This window comes from Sus scrofa, chromosome 17 (genome assembly GCF_000003025.6).
Source record: "Sus scrofa isolate TJ Tabasco breed Duroc chromosome 17, Sscrofa11.1, whole genome shotgun sequence".
NCBI classification, from domain to species: domain Eukaryota; kingdom Metazoa; phylum Chordata; class Mammalia; order Artiodactyla; family Suidae; genus Sus; species Sus scrofa.
The window spans coordinates 35,300,728-35,318,964 of record NC_010459.5 but is presented as its reverse complement, the minus strand read 5'-3'; the positions used below and the strand labels follow the sequence as shown (position 1 = coordinate 35,318,964).

Here is an 18,237-nt window from a genome sequence, read left to right as displayed (position 1 = left end):
TTTGCCTTTTCTGGGGCTGTTTCTCCCTGTGTCCCCAGAGAGCTAACAATTGCCTGGAAAGTTGGTACTTGAAATTTTGAGGAAGGGTTTGCCTGAATAAAGCTTCTCCCACCCCCACCTCCTCACCCCCAGATCAGCAGAGACCCAGGAATGTCAGCCAATCTACAGAACACATTTAGAAGCCCACTGTGGTTCTGCAGCCCCCAGACACACAAGCCCATCCATCAAGCCAGACCGGTGAAGAGAGGCACACACTGCATTTCAGCAGAACACACAAGCCCAAACAGCTGGAGGTAGGACGCATGTGCTCACATTTGCCCTTTGCACACATCCCCCTGTGGATCCACATCCATACCCCCAGGCCTGCACACCAACAGAGGACCCACCCCCACTGGGTAACTACCAGTTCACGCATGTCACACACACAGGCCCAGACACCCATACGCACTCCCCCAGGAGTACGAACACATGTCCAGGCAGATAGGTCCTTGCCAATGACACCTTTTTCCTGCTTAGGAGCTGGGGACTGACTCGCCCACACCTCCTCAGGGCCCACACAGGAACCCTGGAGGAGAGGTCTGTGAGCTGCTGGCATAGCCAGTCCAGGGTGAGGGGGCCAAGTCCAGACCCAGAGCAGGTGGCCCAGCAGCTGTGCCCAGGCTGGCCCTGCCAACTTGCTCACCCACTTGGACAGGCCTGGAGCCCCAGGGCAGCCTGCTGGGATCCAGGGTTCAGCCCAAGGGGAAAGTACCTCCTACTGGGGAATGGGGCAAGAAGGGAGTCCTGACCCAGACAAGCCGAGGCTCTGGGCAAGTCCCTTTTCTCTGGGTCTCACTTCCCCCCTCTCAGCCAAGATGCAGGTGGTCCAGTGACCTGGCTCTCCAACATAATACTCTTCAACCCAGAGGGAGCCCCGGCAGGTTTATCTGCATTTTAACAACCTCCCCAGGTGACCCAGATGGTCCAATGACCACTTTGAGAAACCCTACAGGTCTAGAGGATTTAATTTTATGACACTGGGGAGCAGGGAAATAGCCAGGGATGGGGGTGGTGGTGGAAGAGAATAGACTTTAAAGACACCGGAAACACTCATTTCAGGTCGGTAAAAGCACAGTCCAGATGTGGCCTTCCAATCCCCTCCCCCCCAGCAGCAGCTATGAAAAGGGTCAAGGGTCACCCCCCAGCCCAGGCCCATCCCCTCAATCCAAGAAGTCATTGCAGCTTTACCAACATCTAAGGCATTTGTTTAATAATAACAACAACAACCAAAAAAATAAAACAAAACACCCCACAGAACTATTGTAAAACAATATTCTCAGTCGGTGATCATTGTAATATACAATACAAAGCAATTAATTTCCTCAGAAATCTGAGAAGCACCAAACGTGACCATTTTTTAAAATGTCTGCTTTTCAAAAAATAGAAACACATGGGGGGAACTCCCCCAAGTCTCTGGTGGCTGGTGAGTGAGAAGGGAGGGTCAGCCTGCCCTCATCAGTACCCCCAGCCCTGGGCTGGATCTAGCAAGCGCCCAACAGCCGCCGATCTGTCTTGTTCTCCCCAGCTATGGCGAGGTGCTTGGAAGGACCAGAGAACACTGATTTCTCTCGCCCCCTGGAGGGCTGGGGTCCGCAGGTCCCCAAGGGCGGCGCTTCAGCGACACAAGATGCGATCGTCCGCTGGAACACATGCTGTCTGTGAAACGAAGAAAGAGAAAAGGTGAGACGGGCAGATTGGAGGGGACAAGATTGCAAGCCCTCCTTCCCCGGGGGACACGAGGTGGCATCTCCTTGGGCATCTTTGCATAACTGGGAGCCCGAAGGGATAGGGCGAACATAGGGTCAAGCCCTCCCTCCTTATTTGAGCCTCAGGTTCCCCACCTGTAGAAGAAACATGATCTCGGGCTCCAACTAGGATCTCACCTCTGCCGCCAGGGCGCTGATTTCGCCGTTGAGGGTGCTGAGCGGAGCCCGGGCGGGGAGTCCCCGGCCGCCTTGGGTCCCAACTTGGGATTCCGAGTTCAGCTCCAACTCCAGGTCCCAGATGTAGTCGATGACATGCTGGAGGATCTCCACCCTGCTCACCTTGCGGTTCTGGGGCAGAGTGGGCACCAGCTCCTTGAGGCGAGAATAGCAGCCGTTCATGTCGTAGAGGAGCACGTTCACCTGCTGTTCGTCGAGTAGGGGAGGCAGGCGTGCCCCGGGGCCACCCGCACAGCGCGAGATGGCCACGCTCTGCTCGGAGAGGCAGCGCACCACCTCGCCCGCGCCGCCCGCCGTCTTGCCGGCCTTCAGCGCGCAGCTGGGGCCCGCGGTGGCCGTGGCGCTGCCACTGGCGACCTTCATGATTCTTGCGTCGGGGTGAGAGATAAACCGAAGCGGACAGAGGAGGCGGACTCCTGGGCTCTAGGGCGAGATCGCAGCGGTAGAGAGACTGCCGTGAAAAGTGCGAGGCGAGCCCCGCCGCCCGATTTTTATAAAGTCGCCGCGGCCCATCCCCTGGGGGCGGGCTCAGATGTTCAAAAATAGCCAATGGGAGGTCTGGAGGCGAGGCCTAGCGCGCTTCTAGGTCCCGCCTCCTGCTCTACTAGAGCACCCTCGCCCGCGTGGAGAGGGGACCCGAGTCTCAAGAACAGAGTGGGTGGGAGGGCACGGGGCAGGGTGGCTAGAGGAGGCGAGGGATACCTTGAGCTCCTTAGGAAGAAGTCTAAATCGGTATTACCTATAACCAAAAGATTCCAAGAATCAATTTTACCAGATACTTTTTCTCACCTTTCCAGCCCCATTTTACAGATGAGGGAAACTGAGGACCCGATGGAGCAGCAGCTGGCCCTGGGTCGCCCAGAGAGCCCAGTACTAGAGGTTGGGCTACTGGACCCTACTGGAAGATTGCCTCTGAGACCCTGATCTCCGGAATATTTGAGCCGAAATTTAAATCGAGCCCTCCTTTACACTCTGCCCCCCACCCCCCTCATCCTGGGTCGGTCTCCCTTTCCCAATTCCCAGAGAACATTGCTGGTTAATGTTCTTGGGACCAGGCGGCCTTACCCAGGCCCCTCGGGATGGGAGCAATTAATTCTGGAAAGTCTTTCTCCAGGATTGGGGGCTGGGCCTCTAGGACCTGAGCAAGACAGAAGGCGTCCAGAGTGGACTGACTTCCCTGATTCTCCCCTGAATTTGCAGCCCCCTGCAAAATTTCCCCAAATCTGCATCATTAAGCGATTTTAATTTTTTTCTCCCTTTTTGACTCCCCCCGCCCCTCCTCAAGACCTCGGATCAGGGTCTCCCTCCCACGGCGCGCCAGCTGCGGAGCTCGAGTCTCCCCCCTACTCCCCGGGCTGGTCTGTGTCAGCGTCTGAACAAGCGGCTCAGACCGTTAGACGCCAGGCTCGTGACGTCACCCATTCATAAAACCCGGACGGGCTGTCAGGCTGGCGCCGCGCGGGCGGTCGCCATGGAGACGGCAAACCCGGCCCAGGCGCTCCTCCGCTACCCCCCCCCCTCCCCCCCGCCAGTCACCTGCGGACCTCGGGTGGGAGGCCTGGGAATGCTCTCCTCGCGGGTGCGGTCGCTGGGCAAGGGTCACCTTACCTCGCCGCCCCACACCTGGGGATTCCGACCCCCCCCCCCCCCCCGGCCTCCAGCTCGCGACGCTACGGAGGCTTCTTCACCTCCCCCTCCCACCTCTAGTTCTCCGCTCCCGCCTGCGGAAAGAGTTCGGATTCTAACTCCGCTTCTGAGTGAATTTAGTTGGCGTCTCTGGCCCTCTCTGAGCCCTAATATCTGCCAGGTATTTCGATAATTATGACAAAGGTGACGATATGTCGCGTTCTTACATGATGCCAGGCGCTGTGTGGAGAGTTTGCTTTCTCTATCTTCTGTAACCCTTCCCACGACTCTAAAGAGAGGAGCTGTTTGATTTCTTTATACAAAGGAAGAAACTGAGGCTCAAAAAGCTTTCCGGAAGCCAGAACCTGTTGTAATGGGTGCATTATTACAGCAAGGGCACTTTATTGTAATGCATTTCCTTCCTGCCCGGCTAAGCAGTCAGCCTCCTGAGCCCTGGCTAGGCCAGAGGCAGGGAAACTGAGACTTAGAAGAATCACCAAGGTCACACAGCATTAGCAGGGCTAAAATTCTGTGCTCATGTAGAAGATGTTATTATGGACCCTCCTCCTCCTGCAGTTAAATTACTAAGTATCAGCAGGTTTTCTTTTCCCACAGAAGTTTGCAGGAGGTGGCAATAAACCAGCCCCCCCCTGTCTCCCCTTCTGGAAACCAAGAAAGCTGATCCTGAGATCAGCTTCAAAGAAGAGAGATCACTAATTAATTACCTGAACTCCTCATCCCCTTAACCAGCTCCCCACCCTACCCCCAAACTCCCTAGGCCATGTTTAGCAATATTTTAATGATTTGGAGAGAACATTTTGCCAAGCACAAGAATTGCTAAAGAATTGGATGGATAATGACCAACTAGAGGGAATTAAAATATTACTTCGTTACCTAGTATGTATTAATTGACCAGCAATTCTACCTGCTGTAATCAATTCCAGAGAACCCTACAGACATCCACCGACACAAAAGATGTCTGCTCAGCAAGTTTCACTGAGGTACTTGCAAGGGGAGAAGTTGAAACAACCTAAACGTCAACATGGTATAAACTAGGAATGGAACATCGCTGCCAGAGGACTGGCTCTGCAGCAGGTGGGAAATGTGGCTCTGAGAGGTATCTAGTTCCTACTGTTACTGGAGAAAACAAGTGTTAGACTTGGGTCAAGATAGAACCCATGTGTATCTGGAAATGAATTTAAAACAAGAGAGGAGTTCCTTTGGTGGCACAGCAGCTTAAAGATTCGGCTTTGTCACTGCTGTGGCTCTGGTTGCAGCTGTGGTACAGGTTCAATCCCTGGCCCTGGAACTTTTTGCATGCCCCTGGCACAGCCAAACAAACAAGCAAAGAAAACACACACACACAATTTCCAAGACAACACTGTATGATTTCTCTTCTATGAAATCCTAAGAGACACAACTAGGAGTTCCCTTTGTGGCTCGTTGGGTTGTGAACCCCACAAGTATTCATGATGATGCGGGTTCAATCCCTGGCCTCGCTCAATGGGTTAAGGATCCTGCATGACCATGAGCGTGAGCTGTGGTATAGATCACAGACATGGCTCAGATCCCACGTGGCAGTGGCTGTGGCTGTGGTGTAGGCTGGCAGCTGTAGCTCTGATTAGACCCCTAGCCTGCCAACTTCCATATGCTGCAGGTATGGCCCTAAAAAGCAAAAAAAAAAAAAAAAAAAAAAAATTTAATTTTTAAAAAGAAGCACAACTAACCTAGGGGAAGAAATCAGAATAGTGGTTGCCTCCGGGAAATGGAAGGTGAGAGTTGCCAGGGAAGGGGGTACGGGGGGAGAGGGAGGGCCTTTCTGGAGGGATGGAAACGTTCTGTCATGATGAAGTGTGAATTATATACTTTTGTGGCTTTCATTGTATTTAAATTCCAACTCAGTTAAAAGATATTAAAGGAGTTCCCAATGTGGCACAGGACATTAAGAATCCAACTCCAGTGCCTCAGGTTGTGGAGGTATGGGTTCAATCCCCAGGTTAAAGGATCTGGTGTTGCTGCAGCTGCTTTGTGGATTCAGTCAGTGGCGGGGGGGGGGGGGACGACGACACTTCCCTATGCTGCGGGTATGGCCATAAAATAAAAAAACATTAGAAAGAAAAAAAGGAGGATAAACAGCAAATTGTTAATGTCAGCACTGTGAAGAGGAGTGAGAAGGGAAGGAGAGCAACATGAAATTGGATGATCTTCAGAGAAGTATTTCATTTCTCTTTATTTATTTACTTTTTTCTTTTTAGGGCCGCACCAGCAGCATATGAAAGTTCCCAGGCTAGGGGTCAAATCGGAGCTGCAGCTGCTGGCCTACACCACAGCCACAGCAGCACAGGATCCAAGCTGCGTCTGTGACCTACACCACAGCCCACTGCAATGCAGGATCTTTAAACTGCTGAGCAAGGCCAGGGATGGAACACACTTTGGCATGGATATTCGATGGGTTCTTAGCCCGCTGAGCCACAACAGGAACTCCTCATTTCTCTTTTAAACAGTGTTATTGAAGTGTAATTGACACACACAAACTGCATATAATTAAAGTGTCCGTGGGAGTTCCCATCGTGGCACAGCGGAAATGAATCCAACTAGGAACCATGAGATTGCCGGTTCCATCCCTGGCCTTGCTCAGTGGGTTAAGGATCCGGTGTTGCTGTGAGCTGTGGTGTAGGTCGCAGACACAGCTCGGATCCGGCATTGCTGTGGCTGTGGCAAAGGCCTGCAGCTGTAGCTCCAATTAGACCCCTAACCTGGGAACCTCCATATGCCGTGGGTTCAGCCCTAAAAAGCAAATAAATAAATAAATAAATAAATAAAGTGTCCCTGGTGGCTCCGAGGGTTAAGGATCCAGTGCTGTCACTGCTGTGGCTTGAGTCACTGCTGTAGTGTGGATTCGATCAGTGTGGATTCGATCCCCAGACCAGGAATTTCTACATGATGTGGGTGAGGTGAAAAAAAATGAAAAATTTCTCCAATCTGGTAAGTTTTGACCTACATATGTACTCATGCACCATTACCACATTTAAGAAAATCATATACTTCATCATCCTTAAAAGTTTTCATCTGCCCTTTGGCATCCCTCCCCACCTCCCCTTCCACCCTGTGCCCTGGCACTCCATAGATCAGTTTGTATTTTCTAAATTTGACTCTATTAGAATAGTATCTACAGTCTATAATGTATACAGTATATCCTTTTTTTTTTTCTTTTTCTGCGACATACGGAGCTGCCCATGCTAGGGATTAATCAGCTGTAGCCACTGGCCTACACCACAGCCTCAGCAACGCCAGATCTGAGCCACATCTGCAACCTACGCCACGGCTCACGGCAATGCCAGATCTTTAACCCACCGAGTGAGGTCAGGGATCAAACCTGCATCCTCATGGACACCAGTCAGATTTGTTTCCGCTGTGCCATGATGGGAACGCCAAGATATGCACTTCTTTTGCTCATTAAAAATTATTTCTGTGAGTTCCCTTCATGGCTCAGCGGTTAATGAACCTGACTAGGATCCATGAAGATTCGGGTTGGATCCCTGGCCTTGATCAGTGGGTTGAGGATCCCGAATTGCTGTGTCTGTGGTGTAGGCTGGCAACTGTAGCTCCGAATCGACCTCTGGCCTGGGAACTTTCATATACCACAGGCGCAGCCCTAAAAAGCAAAGAAAAAAATTTTATTTGGAGGAGTTCCCTCATGGCTCAGTGAGTTAAGGATCTAGTGTTGTCACTGCTGTGGCTCCAGTTACAGCTATGGCATGAGTTTGATCTCTGAAATTCTGCATGTCAAGGGTGCAGCCAAAAAAAAATTTTTTTTTGGATAATTACAGACACACATGCAGTAGTAAGAAATGATGCACCCCTTATATCCTTCACCCAGTTTCCCTAATGGTAGCATCTTGCATAACTACAGCAAAATATTACAGGATTTTACCTGATTTCTAATGAAATTCGGATTTCATCTGATTTCCAGGCACACACGTGTGTGTATGTGTGTGTGTTTAGTTTTATGCAATTTTTTTCCTTTCCTTTCCATTTTTTTTTTGGCTAAGCCCATGGCATGTAGAAATTCCTGGGCCAGGGATCGAACTCGTGCCACAGCAGCGACCAGAAATGCTGCAGTGACAACACCGGATCCTTAACCCACTGCTCTGCAAGAGAATTAGTTCTTTGCAGTTTTACCACATGTGAAGATTCATGTACCACCAGCCGAGTGAAGACACAGGAATTCTGTCACAAGGATCTCTAGTGCCACACTTTAATCTTTTGTTCATTTATTTTATTTATTTATTTATTTATTTATTTTTGTCGTTTGTCTTTTTAGGGCTGCGTTTGTCTTTTTAGGGCTGCACCCATGGTATATGGGGTCCAATCGGAGCTACAGCTGCCGGCCACAGCCACAGCCACAGCCACAGCCACGTCAGATCCATACCACGTCTGTGACCTACACTGCAGCTCACGGCAATGCCGGATCCTCAACCCACTGAGCGAGGCCGGGGATGGAACCTGCACTTTCATGGTTCCTAGTCGAATTTGTTTCCCCTGTGCCACGACAAGAACTCCTGTCCATTGCTTTTAATTTGGTTGTTGTTCACTTATTATTGAGTTTGAGAGTTCATTCTATATTTTGAATACAAAGAATTTATCAGATATATGATCTATGTCTGTTATCTCCAGTTTGTGTCTAGTCTAGTCCTGAGCTCCGAGGCCAGGGATCGGATTTGAGCCATAGTCTTGACCTGAGCCGCAGCTGTAGCAATGCCAGATTCTGACCCACTATGCCAGGCAGGGATCAAACCTGTGTCCCAGCACTCCCAAGATGCTGCCATTCACATTGTGCCACAGTAGGAGCTCCCTCCTTAATGGTATCTTTTGAAAAGCAGAAGAGTTTTAAATTTGATGAAGTCCAATTTATCAATTTTTAATTTTATGAATCATGGTTTTCTTGTCATATCTAAAAAATCTCTGCCCCACCCAGGAGGAGAAAGCTTTTCTCTTTTACTTTCCAGAAGCTTTATTGTTTTAAGGTCTATCTATGATCCATTACACATGGATATTTCTTGAATATATTTTTAAAGAGAAGTGTATTTGTTTTTGGCCACACCCTCAGCATGTGGAGGTTCCCGGGCCAGGGACTGAACATGTGCCCCAGCAGCAACCGAGGAATTCCTAGACAGAAGTGTATTCATATAATACTCTTTGTAATACAAAGCCAGCTCAAAATGTTTAGTATAACTCCCTCTGGCCCCACAGCTGATTAGGATGAAGCGGAATGTCAGAGACATTTTGCAGGAGTTCCCTTGTGGCTCAGTAGGTTAAGGAACCAGCATTGTCACTGCTGTGGCTCTGGTTACAGCTGTGGCGTGGATTTGATCCCTGGGCCCGGGAACTTTCACATGGTACAGGACCAGCCAAAAAAAAAAAAAGGACCTCCATTAGTTAACTGCACTTAACATTCATGAGTGTCCACCTCCTCTGGTCCTGTGTGAGCCAGATCAAGACTGTTTATGAAAATTGCCTGATAGGCGCCTTAGCCACACAAAGCAAGGCTGAGTTCTACGTTGGAGGAAATCAGGGAGGCTTCCTAGAGGAGGTGACCTACCCTGTGGGCACTTTTTGTGGGAAAAGCACAAGGAGAAAAGGCCTGAATGAAGACACTTGGGGGCATGTAAGGCTTTGACAATGTGAGGAGAGACAGTTGGCTGTGGAATAGGGGAAAGGGCTGGGGCTTGGGGTCCAACAGCTCAGGATTTAAATCCTTGTTATACTGTGTGACCTAGAGCAAGACCCTTTCACCTCTCTGAGCCTCTGCTTCCTCATGGGCAAAATGAAGTAAGAGCTCCTACCTCTTTAGGTTATTTAAAGGAGTCACTGAGATTAGGCTTGCAAAGCTTCTAGTGTGGTGTAGGCACATAGTAGGTCCCCACTAAACAGTAGATAGTAATAGCATCTGTTCACTCCTAGGCCAGACCCCCTGGGGACCCATTCAGTTGTAGTTTTGCTTCTGGGGCAGGGGGAGTTAGCGAGCCCCAAAAGATGGTCTTTCACACCCCTTGAAATATTCCCTTCACTGTGTTCCCCTCAAACTTCCCAGATGAAATAACGACACCCCCCCATAATACATACCCAGCCTAAGCCTGTGGGGAAACGCTGGCTTCATGTCACTCCAGAAAACGTTCAGTCCTCCCAGACACTGGTTTTTATCTCTTGCATTTTTAAGGCCTGACAAGGAGTTTAAATAAAGACCAAAGACCGCCTGTTTATATTTTTGCCAAATGGGCATTTCTCTGGCCCTCTCCTTGGGAGTGTGAACTGAGAGAACAGTTGCCTCCTGGTCCTACGACCAGGTCAGCTCAGGCAAACAGTCCCTTCTTTTGGGGGCCGGGAGGTTTGGAGGACTCATTCCATGGACCCCCACGTTCCCGTGACTTGTCTCTCCGGAAGCCCTTACACACACCTGGCACCAGCTGAGCTTCAGGGCTGCTCCCGGGGGCTGGCAGCAGCTGCGTGATTATAATGCCCCATTTTACAGATGGGGATACTGGGGCCCAGAGAGGAGAAGGGACCAGCCCTTTCCCCCTTCAAATCCTGGCTTTCCCACGGACAAGCCGTGTCTCAGTTTCGTCAGGTGTAAACTGGACCTAAAACCTTACTTGTCTCTGCGGAGTGGCTGTGAGAATGAACTAAGCGATGCCATGAAATGATGAACGGGAAAGCCTTTATTGTGATCGTGTCTCTGTCACTGCTGCTCCCTTTCTCCAGACTTTTTGTTTTTTGTCTTTTTAGGGTCACACCTGCGGCATATGGCGATTCCCAGGCTAGGGGTCAAATCAGAGCTGCAGCTGCTGGCCTACACCACAGCCACAGCAACACGAGATCCGAGCCACGTCTGCAACCTACATCACAGCTCACGGCAACACTGGATCCTTAACCCACTGAGCGAGGCCAGGGCTCGAACCTGTGTCCTCATGGATCCTAGCTGGGTTCGTTAACCACTGAGCCACGATGGGAACTCTGACTACAGCCCCCTTTTTGCCTTTACCATCCCTCCTTTGGTTTCCAGTGCTCAAGGCAGACAGCTCCCATTTTCTAAGTGCTCCCTCTGAGTCATGGTTCCAAGTATGAAGCTAAGACAGGGAGCTCAGGAGGGCAGAGACCTGTCGCCTTCACTGCTGTAACCCAGGGCTGAGTGAGCGCAGTGCCTGGCCCACAGAAGGTGCTGAGTGAATGTTTGATGATGAGAGTAAACCAACCCACCACATGGGTGATAACATTATGTCCCCTTTACAGCCGAGGTCACTGAGGCCTGGAAAAGTCGAGTTAACTTCTTTCAGATCACTCGGCAGGGATCTGGTCCTGAACCTAGGCTGTCTGTGTCCTAAGGCAGTGGCTGGGAGGGGCTTGTGTGCATGTATGATGTCTACACTGCAGGGCGCATCCTTGTGGATTCGTGCTCATGTCCAGCACATTCCCCACTGCCCCTACCTCCCGGGAGTCTTGGCCTTGTAGGCTCCAGGGCGGTCCTGCCTGTGCCACGTGACCCGCTCTGGCCCTGGCCCTGGCCCGGCAGCTGTTCCCCAGATGTGCCCACAGCGCTGTCTTCCAGCCGCCAGGCTGGCGCCTCTGGGCTGGGACTGCCGGAGCTGCGGGGGAGAGACCTTTGGCTCTGGCTGTCCCCGCCCCCCTGTAACGGGAGACTACAAGCGCCTCCTCCACACTCTACCCCCAGAACTGTGTGCTCAGCCAGCACGCCTCTCTGCCCAGCACGTGGAGCAGAAAATCCAAACTCTTCCCTGGCCTGCAGCCCCTGCCGGCACCACCAACCCCACCAGCCGCATCTCCTCCCCCTCCGTTGCTCTCACCAGCCATGTGGCCTCTCCTGCTAAACTAGGGTGGTCCTACCTCAGGGCCTTTGCCCCTGCTGTTCCCTCTGCCTATAACACTCCTCCAGGTCTTTACAAGACTCCTCATTCTTCAAGCCAAGGGTAAAAAGACACCTCCTCAGAGGTCTTCTTCTTCGAAGCTCTTTGGCTATTCACCTTCTTTCACGTTCTCCTGGTCTCCATTATTCAGAGAATGTCAGACTCTCTGAAATGATCTTTATTTTCTTGGGAATTCCCATCCTCCCCTGCCCCCACACCCTCCCCATGCTGTGGCTTCCAGGGGGGCAGGAAGCACAGCTCCTTCTGTCACTGCTGTGTCAGTAGAGCTGAGCACAGAGAAGGTAAGTGACTCACGCAAGGTCACACAGCATGGTACTTAGAATAGAGTACTATTTAGAGGAATCTCTGTGGAATTAATGAACTGTTACCTTATGGTCCTCAGTTACCTCATGTGCCAGATGGGGACAAAATTTGAACTTGACCCATAAGGTTATGACACTTCAGCACTTAGCACATGGAAAGCACTCAGAAAGGGAGCCAGAACACAGTTTTGTATCCTTTTGGGGGTCTCATTTTTTCATTCCCCAAACCAGGAGGAGCCCGTGCATGAGGGTGTGGGGGCTTCAAGCTATCCGTCCATCATAACTGTGCAGCCTCTGCCAAGTCCCTTTCCCATTCTGGACCCCAGCTTCCCCATCTGTGAAATTAGATCTGTCTTCGGCCCTTCATTCTGGGGGTTCTGTGCTGGACTCCTGGGTCATATGGGGAGAAGAGGGATCCAGGCTTGAGTCCATCTTTTGCTTCCCATCTGTTTTCCAAAGAGGCCCCAGAACAATGGACAGGGAGACCGGAGCCTGCCAGTCGGGGCCCCTCCCTGGGTCCCCTGCAGATGGAGGTGGGGTGGAACCTTCCTGTGGCCTGACAAAGGACCACTGCTACTCTGGGGTCTCAGGGGCCAAAGGGAGGAGTGGAGTCAGGGCCCGGGGACCTCCAGTCTTAGGTCACTCAGCGCAGGCCCAAACTGCAGGGTGGCAGGAACACACTGCTACACACACCCACCGAGTGACACAAAGGCACACACCTGCACGACCAACATAGCACATGTGTGCATACTGACACTATTGATGCCAATGTCTCAATACACACAACCAACAGAGCAGCCTGCCAAACTCACAACACAGCAGCACACCATAAAGGCAATCAACACACTGGCCTCAGAGCACACAACCCAAAGCCATATTCCCACAACCGACACAGCAACGAAAGTACAGAGACCGAGGAGGCAACACATCAACACACCAAATTGTCAGGCCAAACAGAACCACACTAAATCAATACACCACGACACCACCCCCAAGAAGCACAACCCAGGAGTTCCCGTGGTGGCACAGCGGAAACAAATCCAACTAGCATCCATGAGGATGTAAGTTTGATCCCTGGCCTCGCTCAGTGGGTTAAAGATCTGGTGTTGCCATGTGCTGTGCATAGGTTGTGGACTTGGCTCAGATCCGGCATTGCTGTGGCTGTGGCGTAGGCCGACAGCTACAGCTCCAATTGGTCCCCTAGCCTGGGAACCTCCATATGCCATGGGGTGTGGCCCTAAAAAGACAAAAAGACAAAAAGAAAAGAAGAAGCAGCACAACCCAGACAGATGCCCTACACTACGAGACACATTCACCAAACACAACAGACACACCCAGACCAGTACAGCTCACACCAAGATGCTGACACACAAGTGCCCACATTCTTAGAGAAAACAGCCAAATGTAAGTCAACCAGCCAGCTTCCCCTGTGCACCAGCTGGTTGGCTCATCCTCAACCAGCACCCACCTTCCCCAGTTCAAAGACCCCTACTTCCTCCTACCATCCCAAAGTCCTTTTAGATGCAGACACCTCCCTCCAACACCCACCCACCCACCCACCCACACACACACACACACACACACACGCACACACACGCACATACATGCACACACTCAGAATCCTGTATAAGGCCCAAGGACACACAATCACTCAACCACACCCACCCAGACCCCAGGAACTTCTGCCCAGGAATGCAGATCTGGGCTCTGCCCAGGGCAGAGGAATGGGAGCTGGTCTGAGCCTGAGAGCCAGAGATGCTGATGCTCCCAGCCTCCCTCAAGTCAGGGTCCTCTGCAGAGTTCAGCAGAGGCCACTGTCCCTGCTGCAAGGCCCATGCTGGACCACGGAGGTAGAAGGAGGGAGACTGGAACAAGAGGGCCTCTGGTGGGGGGCTTCAGTAGATCCCCCACACGCCCACTGGGGATGCACAGAGGTCCGTTTCCTGGAAGCCGCAATGCCCTCCCCTGCCTGGTGCCCAGCCAGGCCCTCCTTTGACTCACCTGCCCCAGCACCTGGTGCCCCCTCCTGCCCTGGGGCCCGGAACCGGGAACCAGGCTAGGGTGTATCTCTCAGGGCCTGCCCAGGTTCCTTCCCACCCAGAAAAGCCTGGAGCAGTCCCACCCTCTCTGCTCACCCCAACCTTAAGTACGTTGTCACCAGGGGGTGGCACCTCCAGCTGCACCCTTGCTTCAGGTCATGGGTGGGGCTGTACTCCTCAAATACTATGACTCAGGACGACTTTTCAAGTCTTTTTTTAAAAGGTCTTATTTTTTTCTGATGCAAAAACAGAACTGTTCTGGTTAAAAGGAAGTTGACATCTCAGAAACACTTAAGGAAGAAAGGGACCCTTTTCCTAGAGGACTGCAGGAAAAGAGCGCTGGGTTCACAACCCGGTTCACAGCTTTTAAGCTGTGGGTCTGTAAGTCACTTCTTTCCCTCCTGTCTTAGTTTCCCCATCTGTGGACCTGGGGATGTATGGGTTCCCATCTCTGTGAGGATCAAATGAGTTAAGTCGCAGAAAGAGCTTAGAACAGTGCCCAGCAAAGTCAGTGCTCAATAGACACTAGTAATGGTTATTACGTTATTATTATTCCTGTGACAATTCCACCTCTTCTAGAGTTAAAAAAGTGGTAAATGCTTCACCACTGAATTACAGAACTTTGTGGGTTTGTTTGTTTTTTTTGTTTTTTGTTTTTTGTTTTTTTTTTTTGTCTTTTTGCCTTTTCTAGGGCCGCTCCCGCGGCATATGGAGGTTCCCAGGCTAGGGGATGAATCGGAGCTGTAGCCACTGGCCTACGCCAGAGCCACAGCAAGGCCGGATCCAAGCCGCATCTGTGACCTACACCACAGCTCATGGCAACGCCGGATCCTTAACCCACTGAGCAAGGCCAGGGATCCAACCTGAAACCTCATGGTTCCTAGTTGGATTCGTTAACCACTGTGCCACGACGGGAACTCCTGACTTACAGAGCTTTGGAATCGTGATATGCCAACCATCCATTTTGTAAACAAGTAGTCCTCACCAACTTTTGTGCCACACACAGACATGAAAGGACAAGGTGCAGGTCGGCACTTTCAGGGCCATGTTCACTAGCCAGGTGGTCCACATGCTGCGGACGCGGATGCTACCAAGGGGGCACTTTGTAGGAAGGAGAAAGAGGAGCCCCTCATTTTGAGGGGATGAAGTCTTCCAGAAGCGCTCTCTACTGTGCCTCAGTGCTCCTCACAGCCTGCGCAGTGGCCCTGCTCACAGGGTCCCTGCCTGGGGGGCTCACAGTCTGGTGGGGCAGGCAGTGACCCCCCCAGTTCCCAGTGCTGTGATGGGGAAGCAGAAGGTGCTGTGGCCGGCATGGGCTGGGAGATCAGGGAGGGCTTCCTGTAGGTAGAGGCTGTATGTCAACTGAGAAAAAAAAAAGGGAGGAAGAGTGAAGCAGAGGCTCCCAAGCCTGAGCATCTGCACATCTGGGATATACACAGGAGACAACTGCCACGTGAAACTGCAAAAACTTCAAAGACTGATCATGTAAATTGAGGAGGATGAGGGAAAAACAGAAAGTCTCGGCCACCGACCGCTGCTGGTGAGTATGTAAACTGGTATGATCGCTTGAGAGTTCACTCTGGCAATATTGAGTAAAAGTGAACAGGGGAACGCCCCATGACCTAGCACTTCACTCCCACGGACATACCCTGAAAGTCCTGCCCTCAAGATGCCAAAGACACCGGAGCAGGAAGAGGGTGGCTGTGTCGACAGATTGAAAACTACCCACCTGTCCAACAACAGCACAGGGAAATGAAATGGCAGTGGAGTGGCAGACAACCATTAATAGGAATGAACTAGACCTGCACGAATTCTGCTGGATACATGCAAAAACATGATGCTGCTTGGGGGAAAACGCAGAATGATTTTTTTTTTTTTTTTTTTGGACACCCCACGACATGGAGTTCCAGGGCCAAGGACCAGATCTGAGCTGCAGTTGCCACCTAGGTAGCAGCTGCAGGCAACGCTGGATCCTTAACCCACTGAGCTAGGCAGGGGCTCCAACCTGCGTCCCAGCGCTCCCCAGACGCTGCCGATGCCGTTGCGCCACAGCAGGAACTTTCAGAATGATTTTTTAAAGTGTAAATTAAACCAAAAAACAAACAAGAAACCCACAAACGATGTTAATAAATTTGTGTAAGAAAACTATAAGAAAACATGGTCTGGAAGAAATACGCCCAGGACTGATGTTAATTGGGAGGTGGAGAGGGTGGCACGTCGTCTTGGAGAAAAGGGCAGAGGCATAGGTTACCAGAGAGCTAGCCCTACCTGCAAAGTTTTATTCTTTAAAGAAGATAGGAGGGGAGCGAACAAAGCAAACCGCCAGTTGTTAGCTGTGGGTGGTGGGAGCAGGATACTGGGAACCCAAATCGCTATATTTCACCGTCATTTTTACCCCTCACAAAATAAAACGTTAGGAAAGCAAGGAGGGAAAGGGCCATGCCCAGGCAGAAGGGCCAGCGCAGTTGCAGGGTGAAGGGCTGGAGTGGAGGGGTGCGCGGGGGCGCGGGGACCCGGGGCTGGCAGGAGAGGTGGGGGTGGGGCGGCGGGCAGGCTGGGGGCGGGGCGGGGGGGGGGTCCTTCGTTCCAGGGCCCGGGCTGTGCCTTTGGGCCAAGCTGTCCGAGAGCGGCCCCGCACCCCGGGCTTTGTTCCGGGGAGTCACCCTTCTGAAAGGAAGCCCTGGGTGCTGTGCCCGCCCCTTGGGGCCGTCCGGCGGCCAGACCCAGCGCGCAGGGCAGATGCGCCGCCTGGCTTCCCGCGCTCGCCCCGTGGGAACCGATCGGGCGGGGGCGGGGGCGCCTGGAGCCGCCCCGGGGGAGCGGCGCACAGATGGGCGCGGGGCGCGGGCGGCAGCAGATGGGTGCGAGGCCGGCCTGGGGCCTGACGACAAAGGCTGAGGGCAGATGTTCGCGGCCAGATGTTCGCGGGAAGGGGGAGCCTGGGAAAAACCGGCTTGCTTTCCTGCCGCCCTCCCCACAAGGCTGGGGACGGGAGCCTCCAGGGGCAACTGGGAAAGAGGGAGCGGAGGACAGGGTCTAAGGGCTTCTCCAGTGGAAATATTTTATCTCTAGCGGCTCCCTCACCCCACCTCCACCCAAACCGTCCCTATCTCTTTTTTTTTTTTTTTTTTTGTCTTTTGTCTTTTTAGGCCCGTACCCGCCGCATATGGAGGTTCTCAGGCTAGGGGTCTAATCGGAGCTGTGGCTGCTAGCCACAGCAACCTGGGATCCAGAGCCGCGTCTGCGACCTACACCACAGCTCACGGCAACGCCAGATCCTTAACCCACTGAGCTAGGCCAGCGATCGAACCCGCAACCTCATGGTTCCTAGTTGGATTCGTTTCCGCTGTGCCAGACGGGAACTTCCGCCTCTACCTCTTGCTGTAAAGTACAGTGAAATTCTTAAGAATCTAATCTGCATGCCCCTCCCCTATATGACCTCCTTCCCCATGCCTCCTGTATTAGTGGGGCATCTACCTGTGGAAGTTGTCTGCACACACCCCTGTCTGCATCACCATCACCACCACCATCGTCCTTAGCATCATTAGCATCATCATCGCAGCCGCGGCAACACTAGCTGACATCTATGAAGCACTTAGCAGGGCTTTAAATCATTATCTCATTTACTTCTCACAGCCCCCTGAGCAGAGATGCTCTAAGCATCACCTGCAATTGAGGGATGATGAACACGGAGGTCCTGAACGATAAGCGACTTGGTGAAGGTCACAGAAGGATTGGAAAGGGTAGGGTTGGAGCCCCCGGTTCTCAAAGCCTGTGGGTACCCATATATCATGCTTCCTTTGGCCTCCTGTGCGCTTAAGTGCTTTACAAACCTCATTTCTTCAGTCAACAGATATTTGTGGAGCACCCCTGGCTCTGCGCAGTGCTTGAATATTACAGTAAGGAGAACAGACAGAAGTCACCATCCTGGGGCGTTTATATGGGGGCAGGGGTACACAATGAGCAGGGTAAGTGCAGAATATATCATCTTCTCTGGCGATAAATATTATGGAAGAAAATGTCAGGAAAGGGGGGGAGAGGGAGGACTGGGGTTGGGGTGCGTTGCAAGCTTGGGGGCTGGGTTCAGCAAAGGCCCCTCTGGAAAGGTGATATCTCAGTAAAAAAAATTTGCTCTCTGGAGTCCTGTTGTGGCACAGTTGGTTAAGGATCCTGTGTTGTCACTGCTGTGTCTCGGATTTGATCTCTGATGGTGAAACTTCTACATGCTGCAGACAAGACCAAAAAAAGAGAGAGAACTCGATCCTTCAGCTATTGAGGGCAAAACATACCAGGCAGGAGTTACAATCAGTGTAAATGTCCTCTGGTGGAAAGCTGCCTGGTATGT

At 51.9% G+C, this 18,237-nt stretch overlaps 1 protein-coding gene across 1 annotated transcript; it reads right to left on the bottom strand.

Moving 5' to 3' along the window:
• ID1 (inhibitor of DNA binding 1, HLH protein) lies at window positions 1,223-2,447 on the bottom strand. The gene is given in 2 exon segments (NM_001244700.1): window positions 1,223-1,695; window positions 1,923-2,447. Coding segments are annotated over 2 exon segments (465 nt in total). The 5' UTR covers window positions 2,346-2,447; the 3' UTR covers window positions 1,223-1,653.